Below are 22496 nucleotides of genomic sequence, written 5' to 3'. Positions count from 1 at the left end.
TGTCTTACCTCTCATTTCAGCCCTCATGTGACTCACTCCAGCTGCCTCTTGTCTGCTCCCTCGTTAGTGGTGTATAACTTGCTTCCCTATCTTCAGCTCCCCAGTCCAGTCATTGATGTTGCTATCTGCTTGTGCTCCTGATTATGTCCTGTGCTCGCCTGCTCTTTGTCTCCCCATTTTGACCCTTCATGGTCCTTTTGAGTTTGCCCCATTTGTGGTTTGATTTATCCCAATAAAGCCCCTTTTGATTGTCCTGATGCCTCTGTTCATGCCTCAACGTGGCAGAGAGCAACTTCAGGTACAGTGTAACTTTTGATCTTAAGGTTTTTCCTATAGGTAGAACGAGCATAATGGACAAATAAACTAATTTATAAAATCCCTGAATGAAGAGAATATGAGTTTTGTCAGATTTGTTTTGTTGTGTGTCACATTAATTTTGAGACACCAACTTGCCTAACTGCATGCCTTTGGCCCACAAGAGAAAGCGTGGAGAGAACGAGCAAATTGCAGTCATAGAGAGCTGGAGGCACAGCATACGACGACAGTGCAAGCCACCATCTCACCATCGTAGCTATCAGCTACTGGATTATGGAACGGCATTAATTTAGCAACACGATGGTTATCTAGCCAAATTTTACTGCAGAATTTATTACCACTTATTTTGGGTGGTAGGATACAGAAGCACATGGAGAGGCAGGTTTTATTAATGAAGTATATGGTGAGAGTACACAGGGGAATCCCAGGGCAGCAGGAAGCCAATGCTGAAGTCCCGATTCTGTGCCGGATCCTCCTTAAACCGAGGGGGTGAGAGAGCGGTCGCACAGAGTGAGATGTCGTGCCGGGAAGAAACCCAAAAGGAAGGGAGAGAAAAGGAGGGGTTGAATTAAAGAGAGATGAAGGGGAGTCATTGAACGGCCAGGAAGTCGGGTGACAATCGTGACGTAATTATCTTCCTCTGGTTGATTGTAGCTGGGGGGGACTCAGATGGCTGTGTGTAGCTGGGGCAGGGCCTCTTGTAGCTGAGGCGGACTCTAATGGCTGTGTGTAGCTGGGGGGGAATCTCATGGCCATGCATAGCTGCGGCTGGGCTGTGTGTAGCTGGGGGGGGAGTCTCATACCTGTGTGTAGCTGAGGCAGGGCCTCGTGTAGCTGAGGCGGACTCTCATGGCTGTGTGTAGCTGGGGCAGGGCCTCTTGTAGCTGAGGCGGACTCTAATGGCTGTGTGTAGCTGGGGGGGAATCTCATGGCCATGCATAGCTGCGGCTGGGCTGTGTGTAGCTGGGGGGGGAGTCTCATACCTGTGTGTAGTTGAGGCAGGGCCTCGTGTAGCTGAGGCGGACTCTCATGGCTGTGTGTAGCTGGGGCAGGGCCTCTTGTAGCTGAGGCGGACTCTAATGGCTGTGTGTAGCTGGGGGGGAGTCTCATGCCTGTGTGTAGCTGAGGCAGGGCCTCGTGTAGCTGAGGCGGACTCTAATGGCTGTGTGTAGCTGGGGGGGAGTCTCATGGCTGTGTGTAGCTGAGGCAGGGCCTCGTGTAGCTGAGGCGGACTCTCATGGCTGTGTGTAGCTGAGGCGGACTCTAATGGCTGTGTGTAGCTGGGGGGAGCCTCATGGCTGTGTGTAGCTAAGGCAGGGCCTCGTGTAGCTGAGGCGGACTCTCATGGCTGTGTGTAGCTGAGGCGGAGTCTCATGGCCATGTGTAGCTGGGGCTGGGCCGTGTGTAGCTGAGGGGGGGGTCCCGTGGTGGTGTGTAGCTAGGTCGGGGCCTCGTGTGGCTGGGGTGGACCCTCATAGATGTGTGTAGCTGGGACAGGGGTACTTGTAGCTGGAGTGGAGTCTTGTGTATCTGGGGGGGGAAGTCTCATGGCCATGTGTAGCTGGGGCTGGGCCATACATAGTGGGGGGGGGGGGCGGGCTCATGGCTGCTTGTTTGCTGGCTGCCAAACAAACGCAAAAAACACTAAAATTACATCTGGGGAATTGCATATTTTACATATTTCCCCTGTTTCCATATCATTCTGTGTATTCTGTGTGTCGTGGGACCCTTCCATCATCTCATTCAGTGTATGGCCTGCTATGTATCATAACTACATGCGGCCCATAAGCTGAAAACAGGTCGTGTACTGGTCGTGTACTGGTTGTGTACTGGCTGAGGGACAGGGCCTGGGATCAAAAATCTGCAAGCTTATCTCCCAAGAAAGTTTCTGCTCTTGTACATGAACTATTTTCTTTTTTTTTCCTTCAGTATATCAGAATTTCACACTCAGAAACTCATTCTTACATCCTTCAGCAGTTTCTGTATAAGAGTCAATAACTATATATATGAGGCACAGAAGCACAATGCAGCAGCAAAGGTTGCTACCAAAAGCCTAAGGATGTCTATGCACGACTCGGCTCCATCTTTCAACATCTCAGAGTAAAAAAGAACATTTTGGCGGTCATAAAAGAAGAAAGACACAGTGCTGCCATGTTGTTGTGATAATTTTCTTTTGAGTAAACCCCAGATCTGGCTTGCCAATGGGAAAATGATGCCTTTTAGATCTTAGAGATTATTGTGCTCCTCATTGCCACCCTTGTGGATGTGAGCTTAGTGCTGAGTCCACAGTGACTCTTTCACCGCTTCACACAATACATTCTAAGGAATGAAAGGTCATATTATTTTAGACCATATATACAATGTATCTTAGTACAGAAAGACACACTGAGATCAAAGTGCATGCCAGCTGCACACATTTGAGAGCCACTGCTTAGAGAGTATCTCTGTATAGATTCGGAATGACAGCTTTAAAAATAGACAGAGATTAATGTTATAGAGCAGTAGATGAGAGGAGTCGAACACAGCTCTCTTCCAACATGATGGAGGCAAGATGGCCAGCTGCTGATTGGCCAGATTGGTTCAGAAAATCCGAGGTCACAGTACTTCCATTTACCTCGGAAGTCAGAGCTGGGAATGACGTCACACCAGAATTAACCATGTTCCATGCTAAATTAGCCAGTTCAGTCACTATCAATACCAGTTCTAGCCAGGTTCATTGTTAGCCATTGTTAGCAATGCCAGTTCTAGCCAGGCTTATTGTTAGCCACTGTTAGCAATAGCAGTTGATAACAGAGTATTATGCGGTATTTTGTGAATACAGACGCCGTAGCAACATGTCCACAGATAGCGATCGGACAGTACTGTGTGTACAACTGATTTAATGTGACACGAATAAGACATAAGTACTAATAAACAGTAAATAACTACACTTTTCACTTCCTTTGATGCAGGGTGCAGCCATCTTGACTATTGAAGTCAGGGTTGCAGAGGTTCAGGGGGCGTTCCAGATGAAATTTCTGACTAGGCAGTTGGAAATTCCGAATTCCCAGTTCAGATGGAACGCATCGTTAATCTACCGGAGGTGAGCATCTTAGGTGGCTTGGTAGCTGAGGGCCTCACACCTCCACCCCAACTCCATCTCTTTTATCACGTGTTATTTTTCAGTGTCTTCCAAGTGCCAGTCCACACGAGCTTGTTAGGATGAGTTACCCTCCCTAAATAAAGTGTGACAGAGCAAATATTGAGTGTGATTCAGTGTGATTCAGTGTGCACCCTGCAATGCACCAGCATCTCATCCATGCTATGAGCAGGATAGAAGATGGTGAGATATAGTTTTAGTTGATGTACTTGACGTGAGAGAGTGCGAATGTGCAAAACATAGTACAGTAGAGTGAAACTCTTAAAATGAAAGATAAAATGCTATGCTTTCAGAGTGTGAAGTTGTCAGTGTCTCTATATAATATGTACTAGACAGTAAACGGATATTAACACGGTGTGATGTGCAAAAGGTTTAAGGGTATTTTTGTGACAGACACCCAAAGTACTTATGTGACATCCCATCATATATAGTGCAGGACTGGGAATACATCTAAGTAGCCAGGCACTGAGAAATAAGCTGTTTTTTTCCCTGAAAGCTGAAAGCTTGCCACACCTTATTTTTCCAAAAGTAGGCCACACTATACTTTGCACGCAATCAGATAGCAAATGATGCATGTCTTGCATTAATGCATATTTTGCATTAATTTCTACTGAAAGTTAAGCGCCACAGAGAATGATGAATATTTAAATGATTCCATTATAACAAAGAACCAGATGTTTGTCAGTTTTTAGCAATGCACTCTGGGACTTCTCCATAACGGTCAAAGCAATTGAAATGGATTTATAGTACGTAACAATAAACTGTCTACCAGAGCACGGTACCAAAACTGTGTCATTTCTGCTTGAGTGCTGAGGTATGAGCAGAAGATCAGGTGTTCAGACCTGCTGAGGTAAAGTATAGCCAACACAAAGTTATCTCTGGCTAAGTTCACAAGGGCACTTTTCATCTTTGGAGCTACAAGACTCAAATCAGCAGCTCCAAATCTCTGGCTTAAAACATCCGTTCAGTGCTATTTTCCCTTTTGCTCCAACATCACAGGTTCTGGCTGTCTCTGGTATTTTTGTTCCACATTCCCTTGGCTACACGACGACAGCAAAGTCAAGAGGACAGTGAAAGTCAAGAGGAGAATGCCATTCTATGCTAAGGGTCAGCAGAACATATTAGGACAGGGTGTTCAATAGTAAATGGAGAATTGCGTCAACAGGAGGTACAAAATCGTATTATAAAGAGAAGAAATAAATAGTAAGAAGAAAGTATTTGCTTATTAGAAATTCATGAAAAGCCTTAGGCACTTTTAAAGGTTAAAATACTGCAATTTTATAGTGCTTGCAAGCTTAATCATTTCAGTACTCATGCTACGCTAAGTGTTAGCATAAATAATTGAATCAACTTAGCTGCTCACTTAAATAGTTCAGTATTTGTTCATGTATCTCAGTTTATGTACCTTAATTTCTGAATCCCTTGGTAGTTATGATGCTTCTTAATATTGTACGCAGATGTTTTCTTACATTTTAATTGTCTGGGAGACACTAGTTTGTACGGGGAGGGATTTAAATTGAGAAGTAAAGGATGAGCTCCACACTCACGCGCTATGCCCACTGCCTGCTGTGTGGTTGCAGCGCTATTTACAGTACATTCAGAAGTAGCAGCTCCAATCAGAGGAAACAGGACTTAAGCGACCGCCCCATGGACGGCCAGCAGAAAGCAGAGGTGACGCTACCTTCGACCAAAACGCGTGGCGAAAGCGCTAGTTTGCGGCATGCTAACCGACTTTAGCCGCAAGGAGACATCAGCGCTGGCTTTGACATCAGGCTTTTCTCAGAGATATGGAAGCACTTGAGTATGTGGGTGGTGGTGGGGGAGTGGGGTGGGGGGGGGGGAGGTGACTGAAGGCGGCTGTGGAAACGGAAATGGGAACGATCCCACGCTAAAAATAAAACCCTTTCCGAGCGGGAGACCTGCGCGCTGTGTCAAATCTGCTCAGATTCTTGGCGCACGCAAGCAACTTGAAAATGCAGCAGCATTCGGTGAACAATAGCAATGAAACAGGCAGGCACCTCACTTTACTGTGTGTGTGTGTGTGTGAATAAATAAATAAATAAGATTGAAATATATATATATATATATATATATATATATATATATATGATTTAAAGACTGAGGAGGTTAATTGGGAGCCACGGAAAGGTAACATAACAGGTGTGGCAATCAGGATATTAATTAATTGACTATTAATTAAGCTAATTAACTGAGACTTGTGGGGAACTTTCACTCTAAGCACACGTACTATGAATACACTATTTCCACTGTGTTAGTAGTGGAAGGAGATGCACATGTCTAATGGCTGAAAGGAACCTCATAGCAAATGACCATTTGAACAACAATCCACTGAATAGGGGCAATTAGGTTAATTAAGCATGTCTTCAGAAGTAGCCAGGACTGGAATGCATTTCCTGTATTGTCCTGTATAGTCAAATTTTAATGTTGAGTTTGGAGCTGGTCACCGATTCCATGACTTTAACTGTCCTGTTGGTGTCGGACATTTGGACTGTCATGGGCTCCCCACCCAAGAACGTAGAGATGAAATTAAAGATGCGAACGATATCCCATAATGCACAGTAGCGCTTCGGGGCGCAGACGTCCGCACAGCCCTAGATACGACTCCCTCCGCTCTGCTGGGCCCTTCACCAGGCAGAACCCTGGACTCAATCATATCGGCGACCCACTTACTCCGCACGTCATTCATTACCATGAATCACATACAGCCCCGCACTTAAAAGTGGCTATTAATCAGAAAAATAGCCGGGGTGTTAATGAACCCCATCTTTCCAAACGTAGCTGACACATCGGGTTTCTGCCATTGGCAGGTGACGCTCTTGGAAGACGCGGTGGAGCCAGCAGGGGGCCGTGAATGTCAGCCGAAGCCTCTACTCTCCACTACTGCCAGCCGTAAGCTGACGTCACATGACCCCAAGGGCCGCAATATGTTTACGTGTCTGATGGCGCTGTGACATTTAGTCACACGTGATCCGTCTAGCCATGCATCAAAATCTTCACGTCGCCATCCGACGGTACGACTGGCAGATCCTGATATGTGGCTGCAACTTCTGACTGACATATTTCACCTTAAATCCCACAATCGGGCAAACACATCAGGTTGGTTCCCCCGACTGAGCTACAGAGATGGTGGGTGTCTGGGGAGGGCTGGCTTAGGAGTTCGAAGGCTACACCTGGCGTACCAGCGGGCCCCATCCTCCTACCGCGAGCCGGCCGGTGCACCAGCTGAGGGTGCTGATCTGAACTCCCGTCTGCCTCTAACATGGTGAGTCATTCCCAGCAGGAACAGCGGACCCCCCTGCACCCGAATCACGTTCCACTCATTCCCTCCTTTTGTAACCTATATAACGTCACCTGTCAGTCCTCCTGCGACCACTGACTGTGTCACTGTCATATACAGATAGTCCCCAAGTTAAGAACATACGGACTCGTACTTACGAATGGACTGCCATAAAACCTGTTATATAAAAATTTGGGTTAAATACAATGGTTTGTAATAATAAATGCACACGCTACTTTGTTATTATTATTATTATTGTTCTTGTTGTTATTATTATTATTACTAAGTACAGCATTTATTTTTCCAACTTACCTACAAGTTCAACTTAAAGACAATCTTTGCGAAGAGCTCTTGCTTGAACCCTGGGGATTGCCTGCAGGCATGATCCTAACACTTTTAACCATGTGAATATACAGTATTATGTTTCCTACTAAAACAAAACAAAAAAATCACAAAAATATATGGTCTGCCTATTTTTACGAAAACCTTCTTTTGATGCAGTGTTTTGTCATGTTCTGGAAGGACTCATTGATGTAGAACCGGGTTCCCAAATTCCAGTTCTTAGAAGGCCGGAATCTAACACAATCTGCAGATTTCCCTGTTCGAACACCTACTAAACATGATAATTAGCTGATTCAAATGTGTTTGAGCAGGGAAATCTGTAAACTAGGTTGGATGCTTGCCCTCCAGGGTCCAGAACTGGGGAACCCTGATATGGAACATCAACTGACTTAGAAACCTCCATTGTGACTGAAATTCTTCAGCTGTGGAGTTAGCACAAACATCAGCTATAACACAACCTTTATTAACACCATTGAATAAAGTGCATGATTATGACCAAGCTGCATTGTGGACACAGAGGGAGTAAATAGGTAAAACCAGCCAAAAGCCCTTAAAACGGACCTCGGAGCAGCAAGCTTGCGAATGACAAATCGGAGGAGCCGATCTTGACAGCTCCGCCCAGCGACTCCCCAGCTGCTAGTGTCACATCAAAGACAGCTATGAGCACTTTGTCACACAGTGTTACGGACACCCGTGCTGCTGAAAGGTGACACTGTGACACTACACGTCCTTGTGGGGTTACCATCTTTTCAAAGGTGCCTTGGCCCCCCCTAGTGCCGGAATTGTTAAAACGCAAAAATGAAACCTAATCCTCACTACTGTGAACAAGACTGACTTCCGTGTCTTCTGATCTTAATGTGAAATTTGACTTCGATTGTGTGTCTTGGTTCTTTATGTCTGTGGTTTTAAATGGTTAAATGGTTTTCAGTCAGTGGTTTTAAACGTGGTCTGTGGTTAAATCAGCCAAGTAAGGAAGTTACAAAGCAAGAGGCTAAACATTCATGTGAATATTGAGGCAATTCCGCTGCCATATATTATTTCTCTGTTTTGTTTATTATCCCTTTAATAATGTAAATATCCCTTTAAACTCACCATAGCTTCTCTTCATCATAACTTAAAAAATTTAAGACTGAAGTACTCTGCCCATAGTTATAAAAAGGGATGATTTATCCTTCATATCTCCTGGTAAAATCATTGATAAGCGTCCATCATTTAGCCTTAGTCTCCCCGGATGCTGATGTATGCCAAGGTTTTCACCTCAGTCTGGAAGCGAACTGCACCCGGTGCCGTCCAACCCGTTTTCGAGCTACGCTCAGCACAACTGTCCAAGAGAGTCTCCGCCGGCCTCGATGAAGGTCAACTGTCATGAGACCAGCCTTTTCCGGCTCTTCTGTTTTTCACACCCGTCCGAGCCCACAGCTGTCCACGCTTGTAGCGTCCGTTAACAGTGTCACTAGAAATTTTCCAGAAAGGTCCCTACTGAAAAGCCATAAGACGGAATAAGACGGAGCTTAAAATCTTAGAACGCTGAGACATGAGGATGGACAGGAGGCTAACGGACATGCCGGCTTCTTGTTTTTCAGTGTGGACCGCCTTCCCCAGATAGGTCCCCAGCGGATCGGTGTGTGCGATCTGCCTATAGATTTATATTTACCTGATTTCCCAGCATGCACACTGTTGTCTAACATGCAGTCCTTGGCGGGCAGTGGAGCGGCTGATAGCATATGGCAGCAGCCAGGTTGACGGCCACAGATGGAAAGTGTGGGTAAGGAAGTTGGACATGTGAGTTTTCTCACTTCCTGCTTTCGGGACTGTGGGAGCATCACTGCTGTAAGCAGGACAGCAATGGAAGGAGGGACAGCTCTAAGGTGCGAGGTTTGGGCGGGTCTAACAAAGGAAAGGGTTGTCTTTAGTTTCTGTTAAAGTTGATAGACCTTTAACTTGTGACTATGACAAAAAAAAAACATACAACTCTACTCAGTTGTGATGATTAAACTGACATATTTTTAAACCCGTTTTCACCTTGTGGAAAATCTGTCCTTAAGTGTCAAGAGATATATTGGTGCAAAATTTAGAAAAGCCTAAATTAACTATAATGTCACTAGCTGTTTTTGTTGCACCATAATGACATGCCTCATGCGATTAATCAGAGGAGTGTGAAAACAGGTCACTAATCAATGAAACTCGTCAATTTGGGAGCCGACTATCTGGCTGGACACGAATGTGTAGACCAGCTGCACCCTGACACCTTCCTGCAGATTCTGTTTTACCTCTAGGATTCTCTGTAAGTCGGCTGCCAGGGCTAATTGAGTTTTGCAGGGGAGTAACAGGACACAACGGCAGGTCTTTGGAAGTCTTCCAGAGACGTATTTTTCCATAACCTACTTTATAGTGTGTCGTGTCACCAATGTCGCTGACACAACCATTTTACTGACAAGAGGGAAATCAGTGTTCTGTAACTCACCTGTACTTTCTTTCTGGATCTTATAATACCTATACTTGCTATGGGTTTGCTAATTCACTCTAATTACATTTAAATTTACTACTACTACATTTATTGTCTAGTATTCAATGCCATCCCAGGGCATTAAAAATTTATGAGAGCCTTGATTAACTTTAATTAATCACTTTAAAGTTGGAGAGGTGGAATGAAAGAAAATAACAGCAGTGTGCAAATATTTTTATTTGGGAGAAAAGGGGGTGGGTGGGGGAGAGAATGATATCAAAAAGAAAATGGCATTTTTGTGGAGTTTCAATTAAAACCCTAATGAATGCGTTAGGAACAGGAACAGCTTAGACTTCTGAAAAGTCACATGCCTGTGGAATTATGCCCACCAACATAATCGAAGAAAAAGATCTCATGGAATGAGACAAGCAGCACACATCTAATTTTAATCAGCAAACCAAACCTGATCACCTGACTGTCCCTCTCAAGAGTACCATCCACCACAACCCTCGAAAAGAAAAAACACTTGTTTAATATGTTATTCTAAATGTGTGGCGAATACAATATAACATTCATACAATAAGCTTATACAGATGCCAGAAGCCATTCAGCGGCAAATTATAATTCGTTTCATATTTATACGTATCTTCTGTCCAAGTACGCAGTCAGATTGTCTTAGGATAGATGAAATTATCCTATGATATAGTCAGTGCAGCTCTGTGAACTTTAAAAGTCTGTTTTATGCAGCTCCTGTGAGTACATTATGTCTCTATCTATCAGGTTTACAACATTGCAGTACCTAATGTGGTCGATCGTACTTTAAAGATGCTCCCGAATAAACTGATCACTAATGTGACTCTCTTGAAGAGTTTTTCTTTTCCCCTGGGTGAACTCATTCCAAAATATTCAGTTCACGTTAAAAGCAATACGCGCTATGAGGATGCTGACCATGCCGCGCGACTCTGCTGTAGGCGGGACTATTAAGAACTTCCCTCTCGGTCTCAGTTGTTAGATATTCAGTATCAGTGCGTTATTGCTCATTTAGTCCCGCCGCTGTGTAATTAGCACTTTAATGAAGTTACATGCTAAATTATACGCTGAAAGCGTGGGATTCATACCTGTCGCAACGTAAGCAGACGGGAGGAGAGGATCGGCCCGATGTCAGCGATGAGCGACAGCCGCTCTGAACAAAGCACCGAGCCCGAGGGGGATGAACTGGAGACGCTGAGGTAAGGAAAAAATAGAGATAGATAGATAGATAACAGGAAAATAAAATAAAAAACGGTAAAGTGAAGACCAACATCCGAAATCTATACGTGATGTGTACAGTAAAGAACCATAATATCATACCTTTTTCTAAAATAATAATAGGCTAATGAACAAGCTTCATAAAATTAATGCAATAATTTTCATTGGAAGTTACGTGGTAAGTATGTCTATATACAGGATTATATATATATAATCTAGGATATATATATATATATATATATATATATATATATATATATATATATATATATATATATATATATATATATGCAGAGAGAGAGAGAGAATTCTCATTCACATGATTTCATGTATTTTAATGTGTTAATGTACAATCTTTTCCACCTGTACCAGAGTTGTGATTTACGTAAGATTCCTACTTGTTCTGTGCTTGTTCTTACTATGTAATTTCACTTCATTTCTAAGTAGGGGCCTTTGTGTTCTGAGTTCTGTTCGTGGGGGGACTGAAACCATATTATGGAAGTTGTCAAACAGAAAGGACATGGCAACCCTGACCAGGAGAAGGAGTTGAGAAATGGAGGAATACATTTTCAATAGCACTTTTCATTACCATCCATTTACTGTAACTACTTGTCCTATTCATGGTCACGAGTGGGGGGGGGGGGTCCGTGGCCTATGGGTGTAAGGCAAGGAACATGCAAACTCCACATACGTAGAACCCTGACAGAGACTTCAATCCAGGTCCCAGAGGTGTGAGGTATCAGTGCTAACCACTACACCACCATGCCGCCCTTACGCTCATTACCACAATCTCAAAGTACTGTAAATAAAAACAACTGTCAATTAATATGTAAGATGAGTCTCCTTCGATTCTCTTTTTGATTGTCTGTTTTTTGACGCCTCCCACCCCTAGTTGGTACCACGGTGATCTGTCTCGCCACAAAGCGGAAGCCCTGCTCATGTCCAACGGCCAAAAAGGAAGCTATCTGCTCCGCGACTGTTACGAAGGTCCCGGTTGCCTCGCCCTATCAGTAAGGTGCATCTCTACCTCCTTCACTTCTTGTCTCTGCACAATTAGTGACGCGCACAGGGAAAATGAGCGAAAGCTGAGAATGTTTAACATTCACGTTTTCCATTATTCGGTGCTAAGGGCCGACGACTCGGTCAAACACTTTCAAGTGACCCGGAAGGACAAGTGCTACACATTTGGATTTCAGGAGTTCTCATCGCTCCGGGAATTCATCCATCATTTTGCCAACCAGCCCCTTGTAGGAAGTGAAACAGGTTAGATTTTTATAAATGTCTTACTTCTCAAAAATAAATAAATACAGCAGCAGATACAGCCACAGCAAAAGCTAAGAGACTACAGCAGAATTTTTTGGGTTTAGTCATTTCTCAGTCTATTGTGTCTGTGAATAATGTGCTTTTGCAAACTGCAGCCTGGTTCTCCACTGTTTCTCATTAATGAAGGGCTTCTTCCTTGCTTTATGGGACTTCAGTCCTGCTTCTAGGAGCCTGATAGAAACTGTCCTAGCAGTGCACGTCACACCTGCACTTAATGCTTCCCATTCCTTTTGAAGGTCACTTCAAAACCTACATCTCTGGCATTAAAAAGTAACTTCTGCGATTTACCTGCCTGGTTTCTGGTCGTCCCCAATGTCTCCTGATTCTTCTGTAATCCTTACTCTTCTGTACTGTTGTCATAGAAATTTTGAGGTTATAAGCAACATGCTGGTCAGCACAGCCGTCTGCCAGCAGGGCCATGATTAAACCAGAATTTAAAAATGCAGATTTTTAAAAAATAAAGACTGGTTTCTTACTGTTTTCCACAGCTGTATATATATATATATATATACACACACACATAGGCCTTGTTGCCTAGCGACAGACTCACGTTATATCAGTCTTGTGAAAATGATAAACAGTTAATTACAGCGTATTATTATCTTTCCTCATGTATCACACTCGTGAAGTCTGCACTATGCTACATCCCGCACACCAGTTACAGGATGCTTGCCTCCCCTCACCCCTCCCCCTTGGACGCAGGGTGCCTCATCATCATGGAGTTTCCGTACCCACGGGAGGTGGAGGAGCCCTGCGTTTACGAGCCCGTGCTGGTGCACACGGCCATGCACACTGGAATGACGGCGAAGGACCTGGTGGCCAGTGCACCTTCGGTGAGTCAAAGGTAGCAAAATAATGGACACAGGATGAATAGCCAATGCAGATAATCCTGATGTACTTATCCACCCTACAGCTGGGAACAAAGGAAGGTTTTCTAGTCAAACAAGGTGCAATATTTAAGGTGAGAAACATTTAACGACGCAACAGAAAAGCTAATTGCGGATTTGATGAGCATAGGGTCGTGACACAATCTTCTCATTGTTATGTGTTTCAATTTTCAGAGCTGGAAAACAAGGTGGTTCACTTTAAATAGGAACGAACTGAAGTATTTTAAAAACAAATTGGTGAGTCAGCTTTTATACTGTGCGGCTCAGCTTATTAGAATGAAATATTTTAGGGTGGGTTTGATGTAATCGACCGTGTTATCTGGCCTAGTTGGAATGAGAATAGGCTTCTTATCGCACCATCTGTAAAAGCCTCCTCGGTAATTTACCGCTCGCTATGAAGCAGAATTCGATCCGAGAGGGTGATAACGCAAAGTCATAAGGCGGCTGCGCGATAAGAGCGAACCACAGCTTCATGTCTGATGTTGTCCCACCACAGTCTGTCGAGCCAATTCGAACCCTCGATTTGAGAGCGTGTTCTGCAGTCCAGGCTGATTTCTCCAGAAAGAGAATAAACTGCTTCTGGTGAGTGTCTCCTCTGATTACATCACCATAAAACCGCACTCCCAATTCATCCATCTTCTGTACCTGCTCATCCAATACAAGGTCACGGTGAACCTGGAGCTTTTCCCAGGACGCACAGGGCAGATGACACCCTGACAGGATGCCAGTCCATAATATGTGTACACAGAATTAAGAGTCACTAATCCACCTAAAACATACGGTTTTGGAGAACACACAAACTCCACACATATGGGCAGGAATTGAACCCCAAACCTCGAGAATGGGGGGGGGGGCAAAAGTGTTACCCACTGAAATACCCTGAACTCCCAGCGCCAATTATGTTATTTCTCCTTGCTATGATGGGACTGAAAATGTAAGAAATATCTTTACATCTAATCCTCTGATAGGACATTTTGCTTTTGGGTTTGATCGTACTGACACAATAACAATGTTACCAATAATGTACATGACACATACCAAAAGTGTTTCGCTTCCTGCAAATGGAGTTTTTTTTGTTCTGAAACATGTTACCAAAGAGTACTGCTGGAAACTGGGAAGTTAGGGTAGGACTGACCGGCTGTGAGGTAACAAACCTTCCTGTTACCTTGTTTCACTCTTAGTAAAATCACAAGAATGGTACCATTACCGGTCAAGAAGAAATCTGAACATGGGAAAGCTCCTACCAAATCACTGTCAGTGCGGGAAGTTATCTCACTGTATGTTCAGCTGTCCACTTTAAAACACAAGCCTGTCATTACCTTTATTATTGTACAGGTAACACGCTGACATAAAGCTAAAAAAATCTCAACTGATTCTTTTGACAAACTTGACAACAAACAGTTCTGACCTTCACGGTATGTTTTGACCAAGATAGGCTCTTTGTTCACACCCTGTTACGGTCAGCAACATCTCCCTGCTTGTCCTACAGCATGGTGTTTCCTGAAAGGACCTTTTACATGTGTGCTTTCACTGGCATAGAGGCAGAGGAATGGATCACCATATTAAGCTGGAAACTAGTAAGTGACAAATCACAGATTTAAAACCAGTCACTCATAAAGCCATTGTGTAAAATGTTAAAAATAACGTGAGAACTTCGAAGGCTGAAAGATTCCAGACCGAAAGATCTGAGATATCCACTTTATTTCCAGAGAATGATCTTATTTTACTGAGCCACTGAATTGAAGGTTATATTAAGCACATGTTTTCATTAACCTCTGTTTGTGCAAGTTCCTTTTTAAATGAATATAACTCCTGAAACAGATCTGGTCTTATTTTTTTTATCATTGGGAGTTGTGCAGAAACACCTTCGTTAACTCGCATCAGTACACCTGTTCTATGCACTGTACTTATTTTAGCTTAATATCAGCTGGTAGATCACTGTCAGTGGTGCCAAAACTTGAAGTCGGTCATGAACTTGGAACAGATACAGCTTGCTCTTGTTTTCCAGTCGCACATCCAAAAAAGCCCATGAGAAAAGGAGAAGTCGGGTCAGGGAGCAGTGGCTGAATTTAGGCCGAGAACGAGAGACGCTGAGGACGACAGGTCCTACACGCTGTCCGAGCCGGGGAGTGAGTGTCGCGCTTCGTCAAAAGGCCGGGACCGCAGTCTCCAGGATTATTATCGCCTAGCAACACTTTGAGAGCTCTGAAACAGTGCCTCGAAGTTTTCATGTAAAAAATGTAAATTCAAAGCTGTTTCTTGAGTTTTTTTTCTGTAAAGGTGTACAGATTTACAGTCTGACGGAATTAGATAGGACACAAGGCAGGGCCCAGCCTGATTGGAATGACAGTACGTCACTAAGCACATTCAAACGCACACCCTATGAGTGCTTAGTGCTCCAGCACTTGTCCACTAAAACCAGTATTTGGAGAATATTTTAGTACTATTCTATGCACTGCTAAAACCAATGCCAATCTGTCTTCCAAATGCTGAATCATGGAGTCATAGGGGGAGGGGCAACCCTCTGTGTAACCCAAGAACCCTTAATTATTAATACTAATTATTGCAAATAATTCATAACAATAAATAATGGAGAGTGTGGGAACTCATGCAACCATTTAACAAAACGTTTGATGCAAAAGACCAATGGTGTGCTGTCATTTATTTCAACTGAAGACAAGACATACACTGTACATGTAATAAATATGTATTATTTGGATTTAAAGTTTTTGGAAGGAACACCATAAGAGAAAAAGTGTGCAAGATTCCTGAAAAACATCTACGACATCTCCATCTCGTTTCCATAACCCCTGTGCTGTCCCAGCCCACTTCAACCAAGCATATTACTCAAGGAATACAGCTGATTGCAAACTCAGGCACTAAGGATGAAATCCCAAGTCATCCCCATGACTCCCAAAGTCCAGGATTCCATAAAGTGATAGACAGTTTTTCCTAAGCTACTTCCACGACTTGGCGCAGCTCCTCAATCATCGGCGCAAGCTCCTTTTCCAGGCTGATGATAAGACCTGCATATATTATGGAGAAAGTCAGAGGAGCAGTGTCATCTTTAAGGTGAATAGACTGACTTCATGACAACAGGGTTTTTGCAGAGCTTCTCCAGCATAACCATTCAGAAGACAGTTTTTCTTTGCAGTCCTTACCTGTGTTGGCATTACTACTGGCAATGAAGCTGATTACCAGGGGTAGCCGGTTAAACTGCACAACCTGAAAACAACAACACGTCACAAGGGGTTACCTAGGAACCTGTCAGAATGGCATCATCTGCTACTGAGGATGGAGGGAAAAAGTACTAAAGGTAGAGTATGCGACTTTAATCTGATCCACTTTTTGTCAAGTTCAGCAAATTTCTCCTTAGTCTGCTAACTGTCAATTTTGTGTGTGCGCTGAAATAAAACCTGTTGTTCTTATGCACCCCTGCTCTGTAAATGGGGGGGGGGGGGGGGAATGGCTCTGCCCAGACCACATGACACCGTTCCAGCCAATCAGCAACAGGGGTGTTCATGCTTGTGCACAGGATGGGGAGAAGGTGGCATGGCTTCCAAGGGATGCCTGAAGCGGGGGTGTGGGATTGTCCAGTGTAGCTCAGTCCAAATCACTTGATTTTTTTTTCGTTTTTTTCCCCCCATTTACAGACCCAGGGCTGCACAGAAAAACACAGAATGGACACCTTGTAGACTGTGAGGAGAAATTTGCCGAATCTGACAAAAAGTGTATCGGATTAAAATTGCTCATGCTACCTTTAACTATCCATTGATGAATTGTAGACACAGTGTGGAAAATTGCCGTTTGAAGGAAGTAAATGAGCATTCAGTCAGCAGCCTCATCCGAAAAGCATCTTTTCAAAAGCTTTCACTCAACCTTGCCAGCCTTTGGATGGCTCATATGTAGGGCCACTGGCACCGAGGCTCCGGCACGCACCTGGTATGTGTTGTAGTAACAGATGATGCTCTTGTTCTTGGAGAGTCCCAGCTTGCTGCCCTGGTCTGTTGCCAGGGCGAAGGTAGACAGGAAGGCAGGTCTGAGGGCATATTCTGGGGCATTGTCATTGGCCACTGAGAGGGGGAAACAGTGGCAAACGCTTCAGACGTCATCCTGAACTGGTGCCACTCACACGTTGCATAGATGCACGCATGCATGCACTGTACCTTTGATAACTGGAACCCCATCCCTGTCTGTGACAACAACTGCATGAAGGCCTTCAACACTAAAAAAAAAATACATTGTGGAAAACTGCAAGTGGGTCAGGGCTGACAGATCATTTGAAAAATGAGGACTTTGTGTCATGAGGATTTATGTCTGCCATAACACAGAAATGTACTATCACACCTGCACCAACTAATAATTCACGACAAATATTGCATACAATACTACATCAATCTAAATTTTAACTCAAAAAATCTTATACTTTACTGTCTCACTTCACTATCAAGTGAAACCAACCTTGGCAGCTGTTTATAGAGATATCGCTTCAGCTCCTGAAACGAAAAAAAAAACATAAGCATCCGCATTTAACACGGTATTGGCCTTGATCTCTGGGTTGGTAAAATATATATATATATGCACACTCACATCAGCCATATTGATTGTTAAAGACGTGCCAAACAGTCGAGAACAGGCCAGCAGCTACATGGGGCTACCAATCGAAAAACCTAAGGAATAAAAGCAAATACTTAATAAAATGTCACTCCATTTGGTTATAATGCAATATCTGCCACTCTGGCATTCTTCCCCTAAGTATGAACATACAGGAATGCGGCGTCATACAAATTTTATTTACAAGCGAGTTATTGTTTGGTTTTATTACCAAACAAACATAAAATGTACTTTTATTTTCGAAAGGTTCACCGTCGGAGTTCACCAAATGGTCACTTGTTAATTAATGGTGTTGATTGTGAATATTAGCCATGACTAGCTACTGAGCTAACCGTGAGATTCCCATCTGGCTGAGAGCGAGTACTTATTCGGCAGATACACGGCAACTTTAACTCGCATTATATAAAACATAAATCCAGCAGAAATCAGTACCTCTAACGGAGACCAGCGCCCTCCCCTCGTCAACAGCACCGCATGTCATAAATCCTTATTGTAAAACGCCTTTATTGGGTTGTGTACAGTGGGGAGGTATTTTGGTGCAGCAACCTGCGGGCGGAAAGTGTGCCCAACTGACGTAAAGAAGTGTCGCGGCAAGCGGGGACACCGAGGAAAGTGTTTTTAGCGTGACGGGCGCAGAATCGGTCTTCTGAACGGATTTTCTGTTATCTTTCTGAACTTACATTAAATGCAGTTCGATTTTCCCGCAGTGGAAATCAGCTGTCATTTTTTTTTCTCTGTTCATTTCTCCTGTTTAACGACAGTTGACTCTCCGTAGCAGTATCCTGCTTTACGGCACGGAAGTGACGAACGAACTGGCGATAAACTGGTTCTTCTTTGGGGAATCGGGAGAGGTTCCCAATAATTTCGTTTAAAAAGTTCTAAAATGCGTAATTCTTTTGAGTTTTACTCTGCGACATAAAAAAATATAGGAAACACAATAATATAATATTAGGCGGAAGAAAGTGGTGTCTTGCTGCTCAAAATTACTACCGTCTTTTAAAAATCCATTTAAGAGCAAAATCCTCTAAAGTGCATCTTAAAGTACCCCAGAAAAGATAGAGCGCGCATTAAAATCCAATTTACCGCAACTGGTATTTACCTCTGAAATCATTAAAACGATCATTTAAAAAAGTAAATCAAGCAAACTGGAGGATTGAAGTCGGCAGGTGTACCTAACCCAATAAAATGCGTTTGACCTCAGAAAATAGAACTCTTAAATAGTTCTGTGTGATATTTTTTCACCAACAGAAAGCTACCAGTAGTCAAATTGAAAACAGAATACAAGAGTTAGATAGTAGGAAGAGTGACTTAAAAATAGTTTAAAAAATGACTTTGAAAAACAAAAACGTCCACCATCAAAAGTGCTTGCTGACCCTAGAGGATATTAGCTGCCCCTGAAATAGTGCTTGGCGTTATGGTTTGTTGCTCAAAAAAATCACAAAGGGAAACTATATTCACTCCATTCCGATGTCAGCGCTACGTCTCACGTTTCAAACAGTCATGCTCGGGTCTCTGCCGGGCTGTAATATATCTCTGAGATACTCGCTATGTCTGATGCGGCAAGCAGCGCTTGACATTACGAGAGCAACAGCTGTGCAGCCTGGCCGGGCGAGGTCACGCTAGAGCTGGGAAATGGGATATTTATCAAACAAATGTCTTTTTTTTCTGTATTATGTTTTCAAGAGCGGCCATTCAGATATGAGAACAATCTGTGCTGCAGATTCCTTATAAGTTAACGTACTTCATGCTTTCAGTCCATGCGTTAATGCATTTAATTCCACAAGCCATTAGCTATTCTGCCATGTGTGAAGGAAATTTTAGTGCATTTATTATTTAATATTAAAAATGAATATTGCTTTAATTATGGTAATATAGACACTCATATAAAGGCATTCAGATAGTAGCTCTTAGTTGTTATAAACTTATGTGCATTGATTGGAAAGTAGAAAAAATATGAAGTTTCTACCAAATGTACAAAATGAAAAGCCCAGTAATCGATTTTATGTTGAACCTGCGGCAACTTTGAAAAATGAATGAGAGCCTGTGAAACTAGTAACAAATGACTCTCGGGTTTGACTGGTTAGTTGAGTACACACTTTACCGATACTCACATCACACTCACCGCATGTTTGCCTGTTTGACATTCGTCATTTGTTATGGTAATGGGAAATGCCAGGCGTGTTGAATGCAGCAAGCTCATTGTTCATATTTGTCGGAATAATGAATAGTTTAAAAAATGCAGTTACGTGACATTATTATAGCATGACGTATGTGTAATTAAATAGGCAAATCATAACACAGAAAATGTACTTTAATAGCCCCAAAAACTCCATTTCTCCTTGTGTGTGTGTAGAGAGAGAGAGAGAGCTTACATATGGGTTATCTGTGGGATTTCCTTAGTGGTTACAGGGTCCAGGTACCAAAGACAACACTGAGCGCACAGTATGTAAGTGTTTGGTAGGCTGATGTCTTTGGAATACTAGACTCTTCGTGATCTTACTGGGAGATACGTTTAAACAAAGAGAAGGGAGTTGTCAGACATTCGTCGAATCGATACGAGTTGCACTTCATGCCTCAATTTCATCTCTCACTTTGACCTCATCTTTGTTGCGATACATTTCATGCAATCAGCAAACTTCTTTGCCTTCTTTGCCAGAATCGTTTTTTTAATCCATTTATGATCTGATATTTTGAATGAACCTTTGGCTGAACTCACAGCCAACCAAATATAATAATTACCCGAGCTGTTGAATTCCTTTGTGTTTTCATAGCTGCTTTCAGTTTCCTTCTGAACCCTTCGGATCCCATTTAAATTGATTAGGATATTATTATTTGTTCTATCGATAAATTAGTTTAGGAGAAGTAAATGAGAAAAAGAGGAGGTTCAGTTGAACTGCGGGGCAAAGTCATTTGATGGATCGTGCCAATGAGTATTCCCTTTCACACCAGTAGGTGGCAGGCTTGTACTACCAAATGTCACCTAAAACTTTCACAAGCACCTTTTGGGCCATATTGGTGTGCTGCGTTTGGAGAATTTATCCTATGCCTTCACTGTGACAAAACCCTGACAATGAATGTGTCCCTTTCTTTGATGAATCTTTTTTTCCCTTCATTTTCAATTTATCCGTGCAGCATGGATTTCCGCAAGCACCTGGGACTGAATCGGGCAAAAGGCAGGCAAATATACATTGTAATCTGTCCAAGTAATAAAAATCCCGTTGACTGTGAGCAAGGCCTCCTTCATGAATCAATTTTCGTAGCGTATCAGGTCATACATTAAAGCATGAGAATGAAGATCTTCAGGGATGGAAACTGCACACACTAACCTACGCACCTTATCATCACTAGCAGTATTACAGAAATATCGCAGCTTAACAGTGGCTTAATTGTTCCCCGAGCTCATTTGTATAGACCTCTATGGTTGCCATGGTACCTGAATGGCAGAGTATAAAGTTGTGTTATAGAAGATAACAGGCCTGCAATAGTAACGTAGGAAAGTAAAGAGTTGGTGTTTTGTCACCGTGAGACAAATGGCTGTCAAACGGCTGGGAAAATATATGGTGCATGCAGTGGGGTCAGTTTTGACCTTGGTAATATTATATATTGATTTAATATAGAGCGCTCCAGAGGGCTAAAATAACAGTCACAAGCTGTCAGGGCCATAAGACAAAAGGTTGGTTTGGGAATGTTTCCTGGTGATGAACTGAAATAGCTGTCTAGGAATTTGCTTTATTGAAGTTCCATTCAGATCAAATGAAGGGCCTTGGCAGTTTGCTCGCTTTTCCGTCTTTATTCTAAAATGGAAAATGAACCATCGCCTCCCTTTGCTAACTCTACGCGTCTCTCCCTCGCCGGGTCATCAATCAGGGATTTTCTGAAGTCTCTATTTCTCCCGTAAAGGAAGGAGAGATAGGAAATGGGAAGGGAGATTGAGAGAGAAAGAATTTTGAAGAAAGAGAGTGTGTGTGTGTGTGTGTGGGGGGGGGGGGGGTTGGATTTAACGAGACTTTAAAGAGAAGAGACATGCCGTGACAGGTGTTTGTGTGACTTGGCATGCACATCTGTAAGTGGCAGAAAGAGCCAAAAGGCCTGAGGTTTGCCTGGGGACAGACGCCAACTTGGGTCTTACTCCTATCCATTAGAGATGACAGCCACACCAAGATCCTTGAAAGACCTCTCAGCCTCTGATGGTGTCACACTGCAAGGTGTGTATGCATGTGGGGGGTCTTTAAAGCCCCTCATCTTCTAACAGATACCCTTAGAATCATTTAGGGTGAAGCCACAGTTGTTGTACTTAATGCCTTTCTTACATTTTCCTTTTTAAAAGGCTTTCCCTCTGCTCCACTGCACTTTTGATTTTTTATAACATATATACAGCATTTGTGTGCAGTGAGCAAATATTTAATTGGGTTAGGTGGTGTGAGGAAATATTAAATTGAATCATGAATGATTTCATTTTCCCAGTAAAAAAAAAGAAAAAAAAAAAGATTCACCGTTAACTTTTTCCCACTTAAATCAAATATGTAGAAAAATCTATCTTGCGGGGACTGTTTTCATTGTTTGTGTTATATTGAAAAACACCCCAGGCTCATAAAGTAAATTGACTAACTACAGAAATGCCAACATAGGTAAATGCTGCTGAGCAAACTTACCCTGGGAGAAAAAATGTCAGGAAGCTGCCTCGCCTTCCATAATATTTAGATCGGGATCAAGAGATTTATCCTTTAATTACTAGCATCTTCGGCAATTATAACATTGCCCACTGGGTGGCACTATTGAACCTGCTTCAAATGCTGTGAACTTTACGCTGAGAGTCATCGAACGACCTAAACACACCACCATGTATTAAATAACTAAGTAATGTGACCCAATAAAGCCGTGAAT

General features: G+C 43.0%; 2 protein-coding genes across 4 annotated transcripts; one reads left to right on the top strand and one right to left on the bottom strand.

Annotated features, from left to right (window-relative positions):
- The first annotated feature begins 10446 nt into the window (after positions 1-10446).
- Positions 10447-15645, top strand: LOC111849375 (dual adapter for phosphotyrosine and 3-phosphotyrosine and 3-phosphoinositide-like). Its single transcript, XM_023822186.2, has 9 exons — positions 10447-10769; positions 11681-11803; positions 11918-12051; positions 12814-12944; positions 13025-13072; positions 13173-13235; positions 13495-13580; positions 14488-14575; positions 15007-15645. Exons 1-9 carry the CDS (start codon positions 10699-10701, stop codon positions 15028-15030), a joined length of 768 nt encoding a protein of 255 aa, XP_023677954.2. The 5' UTR covers positions 10447-10698; the 3' UTR covers positions 15031-15645.
- lamtor3 (late endosomal/lysosomal adaptor, MAPK and MTOR activator 3) lies at positions 15644-18410 on the bottom strand. Of its 3 annotated transcripts, none has more exons than XM_023822188.2 (7): positions 18293-18410; positions 17589-17668; positions 17460-17494; positions 17165-17223; positions 16938-17071; positions 16160-16223; positions 15644-16024 (listed from the first exon to the last, which is right to left on the bottom strand). In XM_023822188.2, exons 2-7 carry the CDS (start codon positions 17595-17597, stop codon positions 15951-15953), a joined length of 375 nt encoding a protein of 124 aa, XP_023677956.1. In that variant the 5' UTR covers positions 17598-17668; positions 18293-18410; the 3' UTR covers positions 15644-15950. The 3 variants fall into 3 exon arrangements, with proteins under 3 accessions (XP_023677956.1, XP_072553852.1, XP_023677955.1); XM_072697751.1 differs by lacking the exon at positions 18293-18410 and adding an exon at positions 18045-18201 and having other exon boundaries at positions 17165-17249; XM_023822187.2 differs by lacking the exon at positions 18293-18410 and adding an exon at positions 18045-18201.
- Between the last annotated feature and the right edge of the window lie 4086 nt (positions 18411-22496).

Source organism: Paramormyrops kingsleyae, chromosome 12, assembly GCF_048594095.1.
Source record: "Paramormyrops kingsleyae isolate MSU_618 chromosome 12, PKINGS_0.4, whole genome shotgun sequence".
Classification (NCBI taxonomy): domain Eukaryota; kingdom Metazoa; phylum Chordata; class Actinopteri; order Osteoglossiformes; family Mormyridae; genus Paramormyrops; species Paramormyrops kingsleyae.
This window is presented reverse-complemented; position numbering and strand designations above follow the sequence as displayed.